Raw genomic sequence first — 19295 nt, forward strand, 5'->3', positions numbered from 1 at the left:
TCATTTATCCGACGGGAGGGGTGAGCGAGTGAGCCCTGCAATCTAGAATTTGACCACTGATGTCACTGTTTTCAACCCATTTTACACACTGGCCCTTTAACTTTGTGTTTAAAGGTACAAACATTAGACTTTTCTCTATTAATCTTGGTTGAGTTTAAGGGTTTAGATGGAGGTAAAGGTTAGAAACACGAGCATGGTGGATTATTGAGACCTGCCACTAGCGTTTTATTATTAATATTAGGCTATTATTTTCATTATTGATCAATATCTCAGATATTTTTACAGTAAAAAATTCCGATCACAATTTCCCAGTTGCCAACACGTTGAAATTGCCTGTCAACAGTCCAAAACCAGTTTTAGAGGAAATAAATCATTCGAGAACCTGTGACCAGAATGTAAATGTTTGCTATATTTGTTTCACTTTGGTACAGAAACCAATCTGATAATGCAACAGCACAGAAACCAAATAAAGTGTTATCCATTAGAGGATCATATACATGCCACACTGTGTCTAAGTGCTCTGATGTCCTCTCTACAGTACATTGTGAGTTACCCCATTTAGACTTGTTGTTGGTTCTATTTTAGCAAGGACTGGTAAAAATAACTGCATTTTGCATTGTAATGTGAACTATAATTACCCCCTAATTTCCTAGTCATTTAGGAAAACATTACATCTAGTTCCAGAATGAAAAACCTAAGCCAGAACTAAGAAACTGAATCTATCATGCACATTATGGTTCATTGTAGATGTTAAGATCAGCTCTGACTAACTTCCTGTAATCACTTCAAACATCCGTATTATCGAAACATATGTTCCACTTTGATGGGATTAATTTATGAACCCAAACTTCAATCAACAGTTCAGCAGAGTTTAAGTGTGAACGTTATTGTTAAAGATAAATGCAAATGTTCATGAACAACATAAATGTGTTTGCAAAATGATTCTTCAATGCATAGATCAAGGTAGAAATGTCATCAATGCACTACGATGCAACTTTCAAGCAGTGTCCTGTCTCTCTGATCAATCCAACAGCCCCTCTGGTTGACCCAGATGCGCCTATTGGCTACTGTGGCAAACTCAGGTGCAGGTCTGGTGTAACCTTAATGGACTTTCACACCATATGATGACCTGCTACCTCCAATCCTTTCAATGAGGGGAAGGGAGCAGAGAGGAAGAGATTTCGAAACATGGTAGTAGGGGCATGCAGTGGCTGCCGCCCATGTTAAGATTTGACTCTGCCATTTAGAGCTCACTGTGTTGAACTTCTGGTGAGTGCCAACACATTCTCACTTTGACCTCATCACATATCAACGTTTGGTCATGGACTTTCCACGTCCAGATACAACGTGCAAGGTACCCTGGGTGTGTTGATTGCTGACGTTCTGGAACACTGTGTCAGGTTCTGCCTGTTCCATGCATTGTCTTCTTTCAAAATACACTTCTGTTTTCACAGGAAATTTACCGTTTACATACAGTCTCTTTCAAAATAAACACACTGCATCGGTATGTTGTTGGGTTTAGGTAACAAAAGTACGTGGTTATGTTTAGGGAAAAAAACAGGGTTTGGCTTTATAATCTTACGTGATGCGAACCCCGTTCTCTCGGGTGAAAGTTGGTGTTTGTTGGACCCATATAGCACCCCTTCTGCCCGCCCCACATGGACTTTCACCACCTAAACTTTCATTCTTGTCCTGCTGCATTTCCTCCTGATGCTGCTGAATGGTGTTAAAGTATAACAGCAACTGGCTGTGTATCATGCCAATGTTGAAAGGCTCTTCTCTTCAGTGTCTGGTGCCGCAAGTCACTGCCCAAGTGCAGAATTTCGATTATTTTGGGGTAAGACCGGGTTGTGGTTGCTGCCTGGCTCTGGCCGATGAAATAGAAGGGCGAGCATTGCGGAATCAGAACGAAGACAAGATAGAGGAGCTGATAATGTTGGTGTCTGAATACCCAAAGTTGTTCAACATGGCACTAGCAACTTAGAAGAAAAACTGGGCAACTGGATAACATTTGCACCAAACATCAGATGATGTCCCATTGTCTTGCTACAGTATGCAGCTACAAGCTAGTCTGAACTGCCAGTGACGTTACCAGAAGCACCTGCCTGTTATAGCAGCCCTGGACCATAGCCGCTTTTAAAAACACTTGCTTTACAAGGGAACGGTCTTGCAGGTCAGGGCGGTTTCTGCACAGTTGTGTGAAAGCACCTTATGGGCAAATGTGAACCATAATGCTGCGTATTCACGTTAGCTACTTCTGTGCATTCCTACGGGTAAGAGGTTGTTAGAGACAATGTTTCTTCAAAAAAACATCACCAGATAGATTAAGTACAGTGCCAAACTACTTTACTACTTATGGTTAAGGTAAGATCTTGGCATATTATGGCAAAGAAACTATGGTACATAAGGAATCTATATGTGACAGATGCCTCAGAGCAATAAGAACTGTGGTTGATAATGTTGCTGAAGCCCCAAAACACAAAAGCACCAGTCATTTTCTCAAATATCACAAAAGGACACACAGTAAAAGTTTTGAAAGCCTTAGACAAATTTTGTCGTCCTGTCAATAGAGGCATCAAATCATAAAAAAGACACTACTTCCTGTATCGGCACTGGATGTAAATCGTTAGCTGCAGTATCATCCAATATGAACATAATTTGTAGGATAGTAGGCCTTTCACCATTCACAACCTGCAGTCGTTACTGCATTTACACACCAGTGTTGACATGACTGTGACTTCTATTCTTAAATTGCTGCTTTCCTGCTGAGGAGTTCAGTTCTTGAACAAACAAAGTAAGCAGGTTAAGTCATACTGGCATTAATGGACTTCTTGTGTTAACTCTTAGATAGTTTATCAGGGTCAAAGTTAATGAATTATAAAATAAGTTGTTCATTTTCTGCCCAGGAATGTAGCTCTTGAACAGCAGAAATGGAAATCGTTTGCTTGGTCACACATGGTGCTATGTTTGGTTGGTGAGTTTTGGGTAATGCATCAGTCGATCGTCCTTGACCAGGAGCCAAACAAAGGGGTCGCCAGGCAACATGTACGGTCAGTAGCAGGATGAGTAATTTAGGTCAGCATGGTAATAGCTGAATAAAATACTAATAAAAGTTTAGTTTTCAGGAACTGCCTGGTGGGTTCATGTGTGAGTAAGTCAAACAGAAGTAGAAGATTCTACTGTATAAAAGAAACACAAACACATACTTTCATGTAGCCATCATTTCAGAGGACATAACATTTGACATACATTTGTTTCCTGGAGAACTACCCTGACCACGACTGACTTCACCCTAACTTTGTCCGAACCTTTACCCAAGTAATTTTATGCATTATGGGACTTGCTTTTTGTCCTCAAAGGGAAGGTGAGTACCTACAGTTTGGCTGTGTAAACAGATGTATGTCCCCACAACATGTCTACATATGCATACACACACCTAGAAATGAGACGAAAACACTCACCCCATTGCAGGAAACCAGAGACATACTTCTCCCTTGCAAAGGGCGAGGAGCAGAACTCCTGGTAGACGCCTACCAGAAGGTCCAACAGGGTCTGGAGCCCAACAGGTCCTGTAGTTTGGGGGCCCTCGGCCAGGTCAGGTGCACCAAGGCCAGGGCCCGTTGACATGGTGCCCGGTGGGTGAGAGGTTTGCGTGGTTTAGAATTGCGGTGAAACCCCGGTGTCCATGGTGTACTGGATTTACAGTGAGACAGGCTGGATCTTCTTCTTCCTCTTGGTTTACAGTTGCTCTGTTGGCCTCTTGAGAATCTCATTTACAGTAACAGCCCACCCCCCCATCCCACCCCAACGTGCACCCACACCCCCCTCCCCCCTCTGGAGCTCTTTCTGGATCACACCTAACCCCACCCCCCGCCCGTCCGTCCTGACCTGCCTGTTCTGTCTACCTACTCTGCTTGATCACAGTAGGAGTGTATGTTTTCTATGCAAACATCCTCTTTAACAGTTCATGTTTCCTCTTCTTCTCTACTTCTACACAACTGTCACTTGCGTTTTTTTCTCTCTTGTGTTTCTCTTGTCTTTATATGTCAGTCCCCTCCTCTCTCTGTCTGTCGGTCTGTCTCTCTCCTTATTCTTCTCTCTCCATGGCTGTGCAGCATCTGTCAAGCCTGCAATTTCTCCAGCTCTGACTCCAGACCTTTTTTGGTGTTTGAGTCTCCCTCTCCGTCTCTCCCCACTCCCTCTATTCAAACTTTCTACTACAACACTGAGACTTAATAGAGAAGCATCTACATGCTCTGAAACAAATCCTCTTTCCGTCTATCACTTGTTAATTTGTTTTTATTACCTGTCTTTGTTTGCTTTCCTTCCCTTTTTCCTCCCCCCGTGACAGAAACAGGAACCACTGACCTGAATCAGTGCTTGCTGTTGCTGTTACACTCAGTCATGTTTTGAAGAGCACAAATCTCTTATTTTGTCAACCGTCCAAGGATCCTTTTTGGTCCCCTTGATTTTTTTCTGTGTGTCCCCGCTGTCTCACTCATCTCTCCCCCTCTGTCACCCCGCTCAGTCCTCCTCACGTCATGTCTCCCTCACTCACTCTTTTTTCAAGGATGCAGCAGCAGAGATCGCCTCCTCTTGCCCAGCTCACTGGATCTGAAAATCCTTCCACTCTCCCCCGTCTGTTTATCCGTTTACTCTCCCCGTCCCTCTTTTTCCCTCCTGTACTGCACTGTAGCTCTCTGTGTCTGTTCTCTCTTTCACTCTCTTCTCTTCTCTTTCTCCTCCCCAACTTTTCTGTTTTGACTTTTCGAGTGAACTGCCTCCTTCCTCTTCTCTCTTTATAAATACACCACAGCTGCCACACAGCACCGCCTTAAAGTTTTCATCTCCTTTTCATAGCTGTATTTTTTGCATCCAACTAATGCTCCAAGCTTCCATCTGAGTGTGACTGTGTCTTTATTTTTTCTCAAACTTGTCTATGAGCATAGCGAGGAAATGAAGCATGAGTGCACAGTTTTGTGTAACCGATCACATGAGTATGAGACAGTTATCTGTTATGAAAAAAGGACAACTGAAAAGGAAAAAAAATATAGCCATCATCAGTGTCCAATATCAGCTTAAAATGATTTAAAAAAAATATACTATGCTTTTATTCTTACAGCCCAGGAAACATATTTTCAAACGTGACTGCATGTACATCTTACATTCTCACTTACAGATTTTAATGAAGTGGTTTTACATACTTATGTATTCTGCCACCTGTGTATGACCAACATGGATAGATACACGCTCCATTACTTGCACATTATAAACACTGACGCACATTCAGAGCTTGTGTGTTCCATACGGTGAAATGATTTACTGTGAAGTGCTGCTGGCCATAAGGATTCAACTCTGGGTTCTTCCAGTCTGCTGATCACTGATGCATGCCAGGGAAATATTATGGGTAAATAATTTTTATCAGCTGTGACAATGTTGCTGGTTTTGTTCTCACCTTGTGGATCTGTGTGTTTGTGTGTGCATCACCATGACAGAATGTGGTTGCAGGAACTACCACAGAAGCCGTCTTTTTGCCTGTCTGTCTGTTTGTGGGCAGATTTTGTCAGCGCAATAATGTCACAACCATGCAAGATGCAGTCACAGAACTTTACAGGTGTGTACTTAAGTTCAAAATGAATGATGGGAATGATGGGTGTGGTCTGAGCAAGGGGGATGGAAATAGGGGGGTAGAAGAAGGGAAGAAGCCACTATCCTTTCACTTCAGGTGCCTGACCCTATTCAATTGAAAGGAAGAGTGTGTGTAAGAATTAGGGGGATTTAGTGGCCTCTAGTGGTGAGGACTGTAGATTGCAACCAGCTGAAACTTCTCCTGATTAAGGTGGATTTATACTTGTGCCTCAGCTCTATGCAGACCCTACGCCATAGCCTTCACACATGGCCTATGTTGTTGTGAGCATTTATACTTGTGTGGTGTGTCTGTGTCACTCTGCAGTTACACCTCCAAAACACTAGTCGGCGATGAAGTTTCTGTGAAGTGCTGTAAAGTTTAGTTGATTCAAAACACACATTAAACACACATTAAACATGGCTGAATAGAGACAATTTCAAACACAAGAACATAAATCTACTTCACTGTAACTTGCAGGATTCAAAGACAAAGCACAAATACAACATGCTAATGTTTTTAGCACAAGCCTAGGGAATTTTGCATTGTATAAATTAGCCTAGCGGCTAGCGCACTTTTCCCCTACACAGATGAAGCCAGGAACAACAGTAACATTTAACAAAGGTAACGGTACATAATTTTGCTCCATTACAACTCACAAGCTTCACTGACAAAACAACTGTCTTATACTAAACATGTTTCCCAAACAAATATAGCACGCTAATGTTTTTAGCACAAGCCTATGGCATTTTACATTGTATAAATTAGCCTAGCAACTTGCAGAGATTTCCTCTACTCATATGAAGTCTTAAATCACACACAAGACTTAAAATGCTATTGTGTGGAGGCATAATTTCTCAACAATTTATTGTTTCTTATCAGTGAAATAAAAGTAAATAAAAGCTTGGTTTCCACTGAGGGAAATGCTTACATGTAGATACATTTCTGGGGAGGTGCACATCAGGTTGCAGCATATTTACATTGACTGAATTATCCACAGAGGTCTCTTCCTTTCTACTAAAAAATGGACTAGGTGATTAAAACTGGAAATAAATAAATAAATAAATAAATAAATAAAGCAGTTTCAAATTGTTTCTTGGACACTGTTCGGCATGTCGGAGATGGGCCGCTAACCAAGCACCTGCTAATGTGTGCTTAAAGATTCAGGCATTCAGGAAGTTTTTATTGGGAAATGAATTATATGCAGAGTTCTCCTTCTTTCCAAGACAAATGAACCTGTTAATTACTGTAAAAACATAGTGATGCAACATGGTGATCTCCAAGCACAAGGACCCGTTGTATGGATATATAAACAGCTCATCCTAATGTGACAAAAAACACAACAATTCTTATTTTTAGGTGAATATAAAGAAAACATACTCATTATATTATATTAAGTTTTTGTCAGTTTATCCCCCTAAATTCTACACACTGGACCTTTAACTCATGGATGGCTGTATCAGAGCTATTTTTTCCCCCTGCATGTTTTGTCATCCGGGTTTTTATTGTTTTTAGTATGAGAATTTAAGTCTGAAATGCATTTGGCCAGGGCCCCAATAATGTGAAATGTCTTGTTAAATGAGTGTCTCTGACAACAGTTATTAATAATTCTGGTAATTTTTATTTAGTTCCCAAAAAAAAGTTTAAAAAAAATTGCTATTTCTATGATCATCAGTGAAACTATAGAACTAGAGTTACAATCTGTAACTGTTTTATTAGAAGAAGAACATATACTTTATTAATCCAATTTTTCACTCTGTTTGTCATATACACACAGGTCCTAAATACACACACATGCACAAACATGACCTATACATGCATTAAATGGAGACATCAGGGTGAAGGGGCTGCAAATGACAGGGTTCGGCAGGATTCAGCAGTGCCCAGGAGGCAAACAGGCACCTCTTCAGCTACCAGTCCATGCTCCACATGTGGTCCGGCTGGGGACTTGAGCCAGCAACCCTCCAGTCCCCAACCTATGTCCCTATGGGCTGAGCTACTGCCGCCCCTAAAAGATAAGGAGATCCTAGTTGAATGCAACTTCCTTGACAGGGAAATGACAGCATGACAAATCATAAAGTCATAATGCAACATCATCAAAGGGAACTGAAGGGTGATGGCTTTAAAATGTGATGCCAGTAACACTCCGGGCCAATGATCTGACATCTAACGGACAATCTTACTTAAATTTCTCCTGAGGTTGTGTCTGTGAGCCTGCCTATCTCCATAACAGCCAACACGCAGTAAGAATAAGCAGTGTAACGTGCTCTTCTCCGAGTGCCACAGCTTCTCTGTCGCCTTCAGTGACAGTGTTTGAAGCGAATGCTGTCATGTTGATGTAGACCACTGTAGCACAGTGGAAACTATTTTGTATCACCTGTTACTTAAAGTCTTGGCCTTCATTTTGATTAATTCTTTGTTCAAGGATACTTCAGTGGGCACGGTGCTTAATCAACAGGGAAACTGTTGAAATACATATCATGAACCCTCCTCAGTAATCTTTTTTTGTCATTTTTGTATTATTCTGCATGCTTATTTTATTATACCCAATTTATGTATATTATGAAAGACAATGCCGACTCCATATGTTCCGACTAATGCCACAGTTATATGGTTAAAATTCCACACTGAAACAGGAACGTGATCATGATGTTTTTAAGGAAACTGAAGCCCCATAAGCAAATGTAGAGAACATCCAGTAATGGTTCATCCATGAAATCAATGTCAGACCAGAGCTGACACATTTGACACACATAGTGAGTGAATACCCTGCTGTCACTGCCTGGTCTTGTACCATGTAGCTGTTGATGGCAAGTTACAGTGTAGAGAACAGCACTGCCCCAAATGTGCTAGCACCTCCCACTGGTTAGACTAGAAAATGACCTCTGTTTAACTAAACTATCACTACAGGTGTATAAAACAACCAGTACAGGTGAATAAAAATACTCAGTGTTTGTGTATAAAAATAGCTTCAATTTTGACTGAGTTCCCAGTTAGAGTGAAAAAGGTCTACCTTAGGTGCACTACACAGGTCCTGGAAAAGTAAGCTAAGCCCTGATCCTGAAATATCACAGAAAGACTTGTCTTTACTTTAAAATCTCGATTAGGTAATCCTGTCTGGGACTTCCATAATCTACCATGGCATCTGCCACTCTGCAGAATGATGAATACTTGGAGTTGTTTGGGGGGCAAAGCCTCTGGCATTGATGTAAAAATAACCGCCCAAATGTGATGAATGCAGCCAGGACAGCTCACCTGCTAATCTGTATGTGCGAGGCCCGTTGTGTTGCTGTAGACTCACATGTTGCATCAAGGCTTTGCTCGCAACTGAAGGTGACAGTAAGCCTGTCAGCTTGAACAGCAGGTTTGCACGTCTGCACTGATTGTGCAGAGTTGCGTGCGTCACTGAACGGGACGCTGTGGGAAAAAGAAGGGAGGAGGAAAACGAGAGGAAGAGGGGTGGGGGGTTTGCTGCTGAACCTGTGACTGGCAGGAGGGAAGGAAGTGACTGACAGCACAGTGTGGCCGACTTTCAGAAGGAATAGTCCAGTTTCTGGGCCATTTTTGTAAAAGAAGACATTTGGAGTATCTTCTTGTTTTGATCCTCTGGGTCTGTAGGCCCCAGTCAGGATGAGCTGTATTCCTGCCTCACACAGGTAAGACAACTAAAATATTCATCAATCTACACAAGTATATACCTGCTCACTACCATAGCTAGCGAGAACTAAAGTGTGTTGTGTCATATTGTCAGAGTACAATGATAAAAATGAGGCCACACTGAAGATAACAACATAATTGATTCAAGAAATTAATGGAATTAAATTGATCAAAACCCGGAGGTGGAAACGGGATTACATGCCACCAGCCTGGGATTAACATCATGTCAATCATTTCAATTAATTAGGCTTTGACACCTACTCTTTGTCTGTTTGATTTAAATCTAAATCAACAGATGCTGCTTCAATAGAATTTCAAATCTAGCTTTATTGTTTTCCTGCGTGATGTGTCGAGGGAGTTTCCTCTTGTAGCATGTCTTGTAGTGTAATCATGTAGATATAGATTAAACAAACAAAAGGTATTGGTGATTGGAGACTGGTCAGCATCACTGACGTTACCTGAGTGTCCCTCTTTTACATCATCAACATCAGTGTGCATATTTATTATTTGTTTACCTGCAAATCATAAAAAAAGTAATGGCCAGCTCTGCTCTTTCTCATATTACAGGTATTTAATCAGCTGGACAGCCACTTTTTAAATACTTCACCTAGTGAAACAAAATGTTCTCTTAATATCCTCTTCACAATATCCTCTTCACAACTACTCAGAAGAAGGGCTCTCTCACTCTTCCCCCATCCTGTGATTTGAGGAGTCACTTGTTGTTTAAGCCTGTTATGTCATTAAGCGCTTACCTGCAGATTAACACAGCGGGAGAAACTCTTCCCCTGCCCCCTCTTTCTCCTCATCCCCTCACTTGTTGTCAACACTGCCCGCTGTTTTGCATTGGAACACGTTTCAGAGAAACATATGGTAACGCAGTGGAGTTGAGCTGAGATGGAAATCCCTGAGGTAAACCTGTGTGATCTTACAGCAGGTCATATCAGACTTGCACATCTGTGCAGCTACTGCACAAAGGTTTTATTTAAGCGGTTTGGATAATGCCTGGGATTGGGGTCAGGAGGAAGCTATATGTTTAGATCTGGTTGGGACTGTAAAGACTGTCAGATGTGAGCTGCAGGGTGATTAGTGGAACAAGCAAAGCAAATTTTCCTGTCTTCCTTTGTAGATGGAATTTTGATACCGCAAGCTCCCAGCTGCCGTCACATCACATCGCACCATCTGTCCACGTCTATTTGATCAAACACTGTCCCACTAACCTCAATACAAAATGCTGCAGATTCGGTGTGCAGGGAACAATTGCCAAACCCAGGGTTTACTGAATACAATCAAGTGTTTATTCTGTTACTTCTGTGACTGAGCTGTGTCTTGGCAAGAATCTGGTGATACAATATGTATCACGATACAGAGGTTACGATTCAATATATCACGATATTTTATAACACTATTAGCAAGGCAATACATTTATGACTTTCCCTGTTTCACATGTTCTTTGTGTTTACATTGGTGATGTGTTGTTATATTGGAGTGGAAGAGTCAAATGTCTGAGGTCAGGGGTTTAAACACAACACACAATGAACCACTGCTGCAAATCTTTGCATGTTAATTATAAATTAAAAATTGATAGAGTTTTTGAGAACCAATACAGTATCACAACACATAATATTGCAATGCTCAAGTGCATCAGCATTTCCTTAAACCCATATTTGTAAAAAGTTTGAATTTAAATGTTAAGACCACATTTGTTCCATGTTGCATAGCTTTTATATCCTCCTGAGACCCGAACATTTGTTTGGTATGCATTTTTAATTTCTCCAAGGTATTTGAGATCAGTAGGACTCAATAAGTATAAAAACTCCCAATGTCTTCAAACGAGTACTTCCTAATTAACAGTGTCTTAATCTTGTTACTTTAGCTAAATTTGGTCAAATGTGTTGCCATATCAAACTACAAACATTATTAATCATAAATAAACAAGTTTGAACCATAAAATGTGATCAGGTTTTGGACCTTGTCCACTTTTGTGTCAGGATCAGCTGCAGACTGACTCAGCAGAGATGGCTGCCATCTTGTTTTTATATGGATTAGTGTATTGTGCTCTCACTACCACTAGATGGCACAAAAAGTGTCCACAAACGAGGACAATGGGTCTAAATTAAGAAGAATGAAGTATGGGGTCAAGTAGTCTGAGTGGGCGGAAGTTCGCTGCATAGATCAGCCTCTCATTGGGCGGAACGAGCCACCCGCTGAAGTCCCGCCCTACCACCTCCGGTTGTGTAGCAGTTTTCAACACGTCCTTTACTAACTTTTGTGGTGTTTGATCTTGCGGGGATGTAGCCATTTTTCTGCCATGGTTTGCGTCCTGTAGGCGATATTTTTGTGGGCGCGTTACACCAAAACCTGTTTCCCCCCGGCAATATTTTTGCAAGCGCACCGTTGCTGTGGCACCGCCCAGAATGATTGTGATTGGTTGAAAGAAATACAAGCAGCGAGAGCGTTTTTTTCTCCAATCTTAAAGTGAGAGTCGGCCCAGCCAGACCTTTCTTTTCTTGAGAAAGGTCTGGTGAGCGAGACTAGGGGTCAAGTAAACTCAAAATCTGATGTCCTCATATGAGGACACAGGGTCTCAGGAGGATATATTGAATACACATTCTTCATTGGTATAGATCTATATTTGAATTTCTTCTGTTGAAAAGGTTTGTTGGGTATCATACTCTGCTACGAACAAATTTAACCAGTCTGGATTTATATGAGGATTTTTTTGTATCCTATGTAAAAAAAAAAAAAAATTTTGTTGTCACAAAGCTTTTGTTACATTTAAACATATTTACTGTCACAAAAGTGTGGCATCACCTGCAAACCCTTAAATGTAGCATGAGCAGTAGGTCTCACATTGCACTGACAACAGATCTTGGCTCCAGTTTAAAGTGGGATTTATACCTTGCGTCAAATCAACGCTGTTACTATGGTGTAGCCTAGGCCATACCCTACGCCGTATAGCCTAACATGTACCTCCTCAGAAATGTAACTCTATCTACCTCCTGTCTATTTTTATAAGATGAAACCATTTCCCTCAGTGGAAACAAAGCTTTTATTTACATTCATTTCACAGATAAGAAACAATAAATTGTGAAGACAATAAAGCCTCCACAAAAATAGCATTTTAAGTCCTGTGTGTGATTTATCCCGGCTTCATATGAGTAGAGGAAATCTCCACTCGCTAGGCTAATTTATACAATGTAAAATGCCATAGGCTTGCGCTAATAATGTTAACATGTTGTATTTGTGGGGAAAATGTGTCCAGCAAAGGATTAATGCTTTGTCTGTGAATGCTGCGAGTTATAGTGAAGCTGATTTTTGTACTTGTGTTTGAAATTGTCACTATTACGCCATGTTTAATGTGTGTTTAATACGGGTTTGAGTCAACTCAACATTACCTCACAGAGACCTCATCGTTGAATAGTATTTTGGAGGTGCAACTATATGCTCACAACGGCGTAGGCCATGTGCGTAGGCTATGGCGTAGGCTCTGCATAGAGCTGACACACAAGTATAAATCCTGATTAACTTATATTTTGTGGTCAGTGTAAAGTGGTTTGTAGTTTTTGGAAAAAATGTAGTTCTTTTGTAGCTGTTATTCATTACTGAAACCTCCAAATCCATTCAGCATAGACCTGAAGCAAGAAATCTTTGGACTCTTTTGCTGAAATTCAGTGGGACATTCAGAATACTGTTAAGGTTGAACAAAAAATATGCAACAGACAAAACTTACCAAAATGAACCCAACATGTGTTTGTGTGTGTGTGTGTGTTTGCAGTATGAGCACCATTCTAAGTCAAGTAGAATCTCAGATGGAGGACAGTCCAGGTCAGAGAAGAGGGAGCAAAGCCTACCAGGTACAACAGACATCTTTACCCAACTGTCTTTTACTGCAAATAGCATCCTTGCCGTCAAATCTGGATGACATAAACATAAAACGTATTATAAATCTCCTCCCTGGACCAGATCTTCCCTGAAGCCAACACGGATGAAGATGGAGATTCCAGCTCCTATCCTGAAGACTTTCTTTACAAGAGGGAACGTCTTCCTTCTATAGTTGTGGAGCCCACAGAGTGCAATGAGCCAGAGAACGGGGAGCTGCGCTGGCCTCCACGATCCCTATTGGGCCACAATGTGGAGGAGGAGGAGGAGGAGGAAGACAGCAGTGTTGATCACACAGACGGTTCTATGGATACAGAGCAGCAGGAGGACACGGGGATGGAAGAAGGGTAAGGACCAGAGTGTTATAAACTGTCCCCACACCTCAACCACAGTCTGTCAGGGTTTAAAGGATTTTTGAGGACTGTATTTCAGAAATGCTTGGTTGATGTTGACAATATTTTGTGTCACAGTGACAGAAATAACAGTGGTATTACTTTTGATCATGCCTTTCAGAGGCATTTTGACTTATTCAGACCTCCAGCCAGAGGAAAACATTGACATTGTATGTTTCTGCAAACTATGACTACGTTACATTTGTATAATATCAGCGTTTCTACAGTGAAGTAGTATATGAAGCAACATCATCATCGGGAGTTGGAGGGCATGGTGGATGGTGTGACACCTGAGCGAGACACTTGCCAAGCTGCAGACTACTGTTTGGGACCAACAAACAACAAAACTGGTTGTTACCTCCGCCAAGGAGGTTATGTTTTTGCCGGCGTTTGTCTGTTTGTCTGCAAAATAACTCGAAAAGTTCTGAACGGATTTTGATGATTTTGACCTTTCAGGAAAGGTTGATAATGGGACAAGGAACAGATGATAAAATTTTGGTGGTGATCGGTTGAAGCGAAGTGGATAAAATAATAAAATGGCGAGACATCCAAGCTGCTTGGCGGAGGTCTGCGCTCTCCGAGTGTTCTAGTTTTTTAGAGTCCTCACTGTGTTTCCAGCAGCTTTTTAGTCAATAAATGTGGATTTTTCTCAATGACATGTTGCTGTGTTTCCGCCATGTTCCTGCCAAGAAAAGCCATTTTTTTAAAATTAATTACTAAGCTAGGATACTGCCAAGAAAGGGGTTGTTTTTGGTTTAGACATCGCTGTATTTCCAAACGTGACTGTAACAAGAAAACCCATTCTTTTTTACAGAGAAAACACCACAATTCCAGCTGGGATATTGCCAAGAAAAGGGGTTGCTTTTTACTGAGACATTGCCGTGTTTCCAGCTGTGATTGTGCCACCAAAAGCAAAGTTTTTTTTACCAAGACATCTGTGCACGTCCAGCCATGAATGTTCCAAGAGAAGCCATTGTTTTTTACCGAGAAAACACCACATTCCCAGCCAGGATAGTGCCAAGAAAAGGGATTGTTTTTTACTGAGACACTGGCACGTTTCCAGCTGTGATTGTGCCAACAAAGCAGTTGTTTTTTCACCAAGACATCTGTGCAATTCCAGCTGGGATAGTGCCAAGAAAAGAGGTTGTTTTTTTATTGAGACATCACCGCATTTCATGCTGGGATTAAAAGTTGTTTATTACTGAGACATAGCTGTGCTTTTTTTTTTTTCTCCAAGATATTGCCATGTTTCTAGTTGGGGTAGTGCTAAGAAAAGGGATTGTTTTTTACTTAGACATTGCCATGTTTCCATCTTGGATATTGCCAAGAAAAGGGGTTGTTTTTTACTGAAACATTGCTGCATTTCCAGCAGTTTTTTAGCCACTAATTGTGGGTTTTTCTTAGTGACATATTGCTGTGTTTTCACCATTTTCCCACTAAGAATAGCCTTTTTTTTTGTCCTACCAAGACATCGCAACATTTCTAGCAAGGATAGTCCCAAGAAAGAAGAGGTTGTTTTTTGAGACTTCACCATATTTTCGGCTGGGATTGTGCCACGCAAAGCAGTTGTTTATTACTGTGACATCGCTGTGTTTCCACCATGTTTACTCGGACATCACCCTGTTTCCTAAAATTTATTTTAGACATCTGTGCACAAAAATGGTGCTCAAAGTGCAAACAAATGACAGAGTGAGTAAAAACAGCAGCAAACAATTCAGTCCTTGACCATCATTAGTGCTACTGACATGAGTGCTTCACAGAACAGATATAGACACAGACAGATTAGGTGTGGTGAATCAGTCAGCTGGTGCCACTAATTCGATGAGATCAGCTCTGAGGAGCAGAAACATGACTACACAATCACAATGACCTGTCCTATGAGCACTACACTATTTACAGCATCCTCAAACACCAATATAAGATAGCAGAAGAGATAGCTGTGAATTATGCCACCAGGAGCAGCTGTTTATTACTGAGACATCGCTGCATTTCCAGTGGAGATTGTGCCACAAAGGAGTATTTTAAGCCAAAACATGATATTTTCCGAACAACAACCAAGTGTTTTTTGTCCCTCAACCTAACCACATATTGACCAGACATAAAGTTTCAATGCATCTGCTACATAATACATACAAATGTAATGTATCCATGGTTTGCAAGACCATAGAAAGACAGCATTATTTGTTGTGATTTAATTGAATTTTCACTGTATCTAACTGTCTCTCCACTATCAGGCGACTTTCAGGGCATTAGTACAACAAAAGCTAGCCTTTGCTCTGAATTAAAATGGAATTACATTTCTAAAAGATCTTCAGATTGTCAATATTGTTTGTATTCAGTGCACTACCTGACTGTGTCTGTCCACTTCCACTGTTGCAGCTCGATTGCGAGGAAGTCTTCCATCGGACCGTCCCAGAGTCAACTGTCCCTCTCCCGGCTGACCCCTCCCGCCTCCCCGACTCCCCCTGAGGCCGCCCCACCCTGCCTGAGGAGCTGAACCGGTGCAACCAGTATGGACTGATGGCACTGTAGTTCACCTGAACTGTAACTTTTATGATGTGTAACCTCTGCGTGTTTGACTTTCCCAATGAAAGAGAAACCCTATGGGAAGGTTGAGATGACTACACATTTCAGAATGTCTGCACTAAGTATGGTCCATTTCTAATAAGTAACACTAAGCAGATTCCAGTACTGCTATTTTTGGATTGATACCTCTAGTTTAAATTAATTTGTGCTGCACTTTGTGGGCACTCTATCTGACACGGTGGACTAAAGGTAACCAGAGACCGTAGCAACACCCTCCTGGACTCTTTCCTTTGCGACTCAAACCTCATCCCATGGCAAATAAGCATGTGATCAACGACTGTCAGGGCCAGTTTACTAATCGCTAGCATGAAAGCTCATCCCAGGCCCAGCAGTTGTAGTTGAAGTGGCCTGTGTGGGTGTTTTTAAATGAAGGACTTTAGGAAGTCCCAATGGTTTGAACTAAGTTCTGACCAATACGGTTTATGACAGTTGTTCCCAACTGGTCCAGCAACGGAGTCAAGATTTCTCTGTGGTCATTAGTTCAAGGTCCACACAGTTTAATGTATTCCACGTCAAACTTGGCCATGTCATTGAGCTCTTCAAAATGAAAGCTCTGTGCTGCAAATTCACTGTACTTTAAAAAAGAGTGCTTTTTACAAACTTGACACATTCGTGAATCGCTTGCGGTCCATTCAGAACGGACCCACGACCCACCAGTTGGGAACCACTGGTTTATGAGGTCTTGATGGACCACATTTTGTGCCGGCATTGAATATTGTTAAATGACATCACCAAATAATTCTTATTTTTATGTGTCAGGGAGCATAATCCTCTTTAATGGGATTTAGACCATGTCGAGACAACACAGCTCTAAATTCGTACAAACCCTCATTATTGAAAAGATTTGCTGCAACGCTTATCCTGACCTTATTCTCAGATATTCTCTGCGTGTCTGTATTCTGTGTGCAGTCCTTCAAAATATTCAAATTTATACAGGGAAGTCACATCATTGTGAACCGGATCATGTGTACTGAACATAAACGGTTACAGTGATTCGTTAATATCCTATTTTTTAATAAGATGCTGTTATCAACAGCTTTCTATAGGTCCACCCTTATGTCAAAAAAGTGAAAAGAATATAATAGCCCTGTGACTGTTTGTTGAGAACTTCAATGTTAATTGTTTTATAACCAAAGTTGTTTGATATTCTGCTTTTTCCTTTGGCTTAAAGGAGGAAACATTTAGAAATCTAAAACTCCTGATTCATTATAAAACACTTTAGTTTTTTACAGATGCATCATGTGTTTGTCACGCTTGCTTTGTTGACTGACTTTGGTGAGGACTCCTGAATATAACGAAACATTATGAAATGCTGCTACAGTCCCAGATGGACAAAGCTGAGTGAGAGTCCAGATGTTCTTTACTACTAACACATGAAATGTACAGTAAAGAGAAGAGAGTAATGTAGAACTTTTGTATCATGTTTCTGTGTAATTCTACTGTAGTGAAACCTCTGTGTGCACTTTTCCTTGATGTTCCGCCAGGTAAGCCTGGATTGCTATTGTACAACAATAAAGTTGAATTTATTTCCAAACGGTTCTCGTGTAAAGTTCATTAAATAAATAACCAACCCAACTGCCAGAAAAAATATTAACATATAGGTTTCTGCAGTTCACTGATATGTTACATAATCGTTATTATTTCAATCAGGAGAGACTCGTTCTGAGGGAAAAGAACATTTATTTACATGTGCACATAAATATGAGAAATGTGAAAGTTTTTGGCGAGTAGACCCCTTTGTGGTGTCATATGTTCCAGCAGGGTGTTAAAGACGTAGTAGATTAGGGATCTTGTTGTCGTTGCCTTCTTTTACTGAGATTTAGCCATTTTAATGTTCAGGCTTGCCTTTCCCTGTGCAAATCTTCCACCAATCCAAGTTCCCCTCTGACGCTATTTTGCAAGGGCACCAGTAATTGTGATTGGTTTAGAGAAGTATAAACAACCCAGAGTGCCTTTTTTCTCTAAGAGTTATGATGGGTTCAGCGAGACCCATCTTCAGCACTGACACAGCACTAGAGCAAGACTAAGCAAGACTGACTATACAGTGGTCTGCCTTGGTCGGCATTTTCAAGCTGAAGAATGAAACCGTGTCTAGCTCCAAGTCAGCACAAAGATGATGCTTGCTGTGACAGCAGACAAATAAACCCTGAGGGGCACAGCAAGTGTGCGTGGTGTCACGAGATCTCAGTAACAACACTCAGACAGTACACTGTGCATGCAGCTGCCCTCATACCAAACAGCAATACAAGGCCATTATGGGAAATCATAAAGTAGTTATTTTAAAGTGTTGATGTGCTGATGTTGAATCAAATCTGTTGTTATTTATTTAAAGACCTTCAGATGACACAACACACCAGAAATTTTCTTCCTCATGTGACTCTGGATGTTTGCAGTCAATTTAGAGTGACCATGTGATTACAGCACCTGACCTCTAGAGGGAAGCAAAGACCTCCAGTCCCGCATGGTGAAACTATTTTCATATGACAGTAAAATATAGTTTAATGTTCCCAAACAGTGTGTATAGGGTACACTTCTCACCACACATGAACCATCAGCATTTAAACACTTTATTTTACTCAATGTAGACAAATATTTCTCATATAAATGTCTACTGCCTGTGGCAAACCTACATTTTAGAATTCCACTTTTTATTCATCTGTTCAGTCATATCTGCACAAACCGACAGTACTGTTATTGGAACTCAACACATCCACAGGCACCTGGTACCCACACGTTCTTAGACTCAAAATAATGATTCAGCAGCCACAGCAGTGCAACTAAACACCAAATCATTACAGTGCAGCAGACATATCACAAACAAAAAAGCTTGTCCATGACCTCTTAAAGGGAAATTTCAGTTTATTTCAATCTGTCTCCTATCGTCCTAAATTTGTTTCAAGTGACTAGTGACATAAAAATAATAGTTAGCATGTTAGCCGTTAGCATAGTAGCATCAGACCTGTGAAAACGTAAGTGAACGGGCATACTTCAAGTGCAAAGTTAGTCCACTAAACGAGCTTTTTTTCCACAAAGACCGCCTCATATCGTTAGGATAAATGTCAGAGAACATATAGAAAACGACATGTAAACGTGTTGTCTTACCTTACCGGTGTGGTGCCATGTTTACCATTTAGCTCTTAGCTAAGGCTGCAACC

General features: G+C 41.0%; 2 protein-coding genes across 2 annotated transcripts in view; one reads left to right on the forward strand and one right to left on the reverse strand.

Moving 5' to 3' along the window:
- LOC126388126 (myotonin-protein kinase) overlaps positions 1–3773 on the reverse strand; it is a 22531-nt gene extending 18758 nt beyond the window's left edge. Inside the window, exon 1 of the mRNA XM_050041021.1 lies at positions 3462–3773. Within this exon, the coding sequence (XP_049896978.1) occupies positions 3462–3627 (166 nt within the window). The 5' untranslated portion in view covers positions 3628–3773. The remainder of the gene's footprint in view (positions 1–3461) is intronic.
- A 5320-nt stretch (positions 3774–9093) lies between these two features.
- Positions 9094–17659, forward strand: LOC126387693 (protein LBH-like). The gene is made up of 4 exons (XM_050040310.1): positions 9094–9282; positions 13059–13137; positions 13247–13509; positions 15934–17659. Exons 1-4 carry the CDS (start codon positions 9257–9259, stop codon positions 16049–16051), a joined length of 486 nt encoding a protein of 161 aa, XP_049896267.1. The 5' UTR covers positions 9094–9256; the 3' UTR covers positions 16052–17659.
- The last annotated feature ends 1636 nt before the right edge of the window (positions 17660–19295 follow it).

This window comes from Epinephelus moara, chromosome 3, assembly GCF_006386435.1.
Source record: "Epinephelus moara isolate mb chromosome 3, YSFRI_EMoa_1.0, whole genome shotgun sequence".
NCBI lineage: Eukaryota > Metazoa > Chordata > Actinopteri > Perciformes > Serranidae > Epinephelus > Epinephelus moara.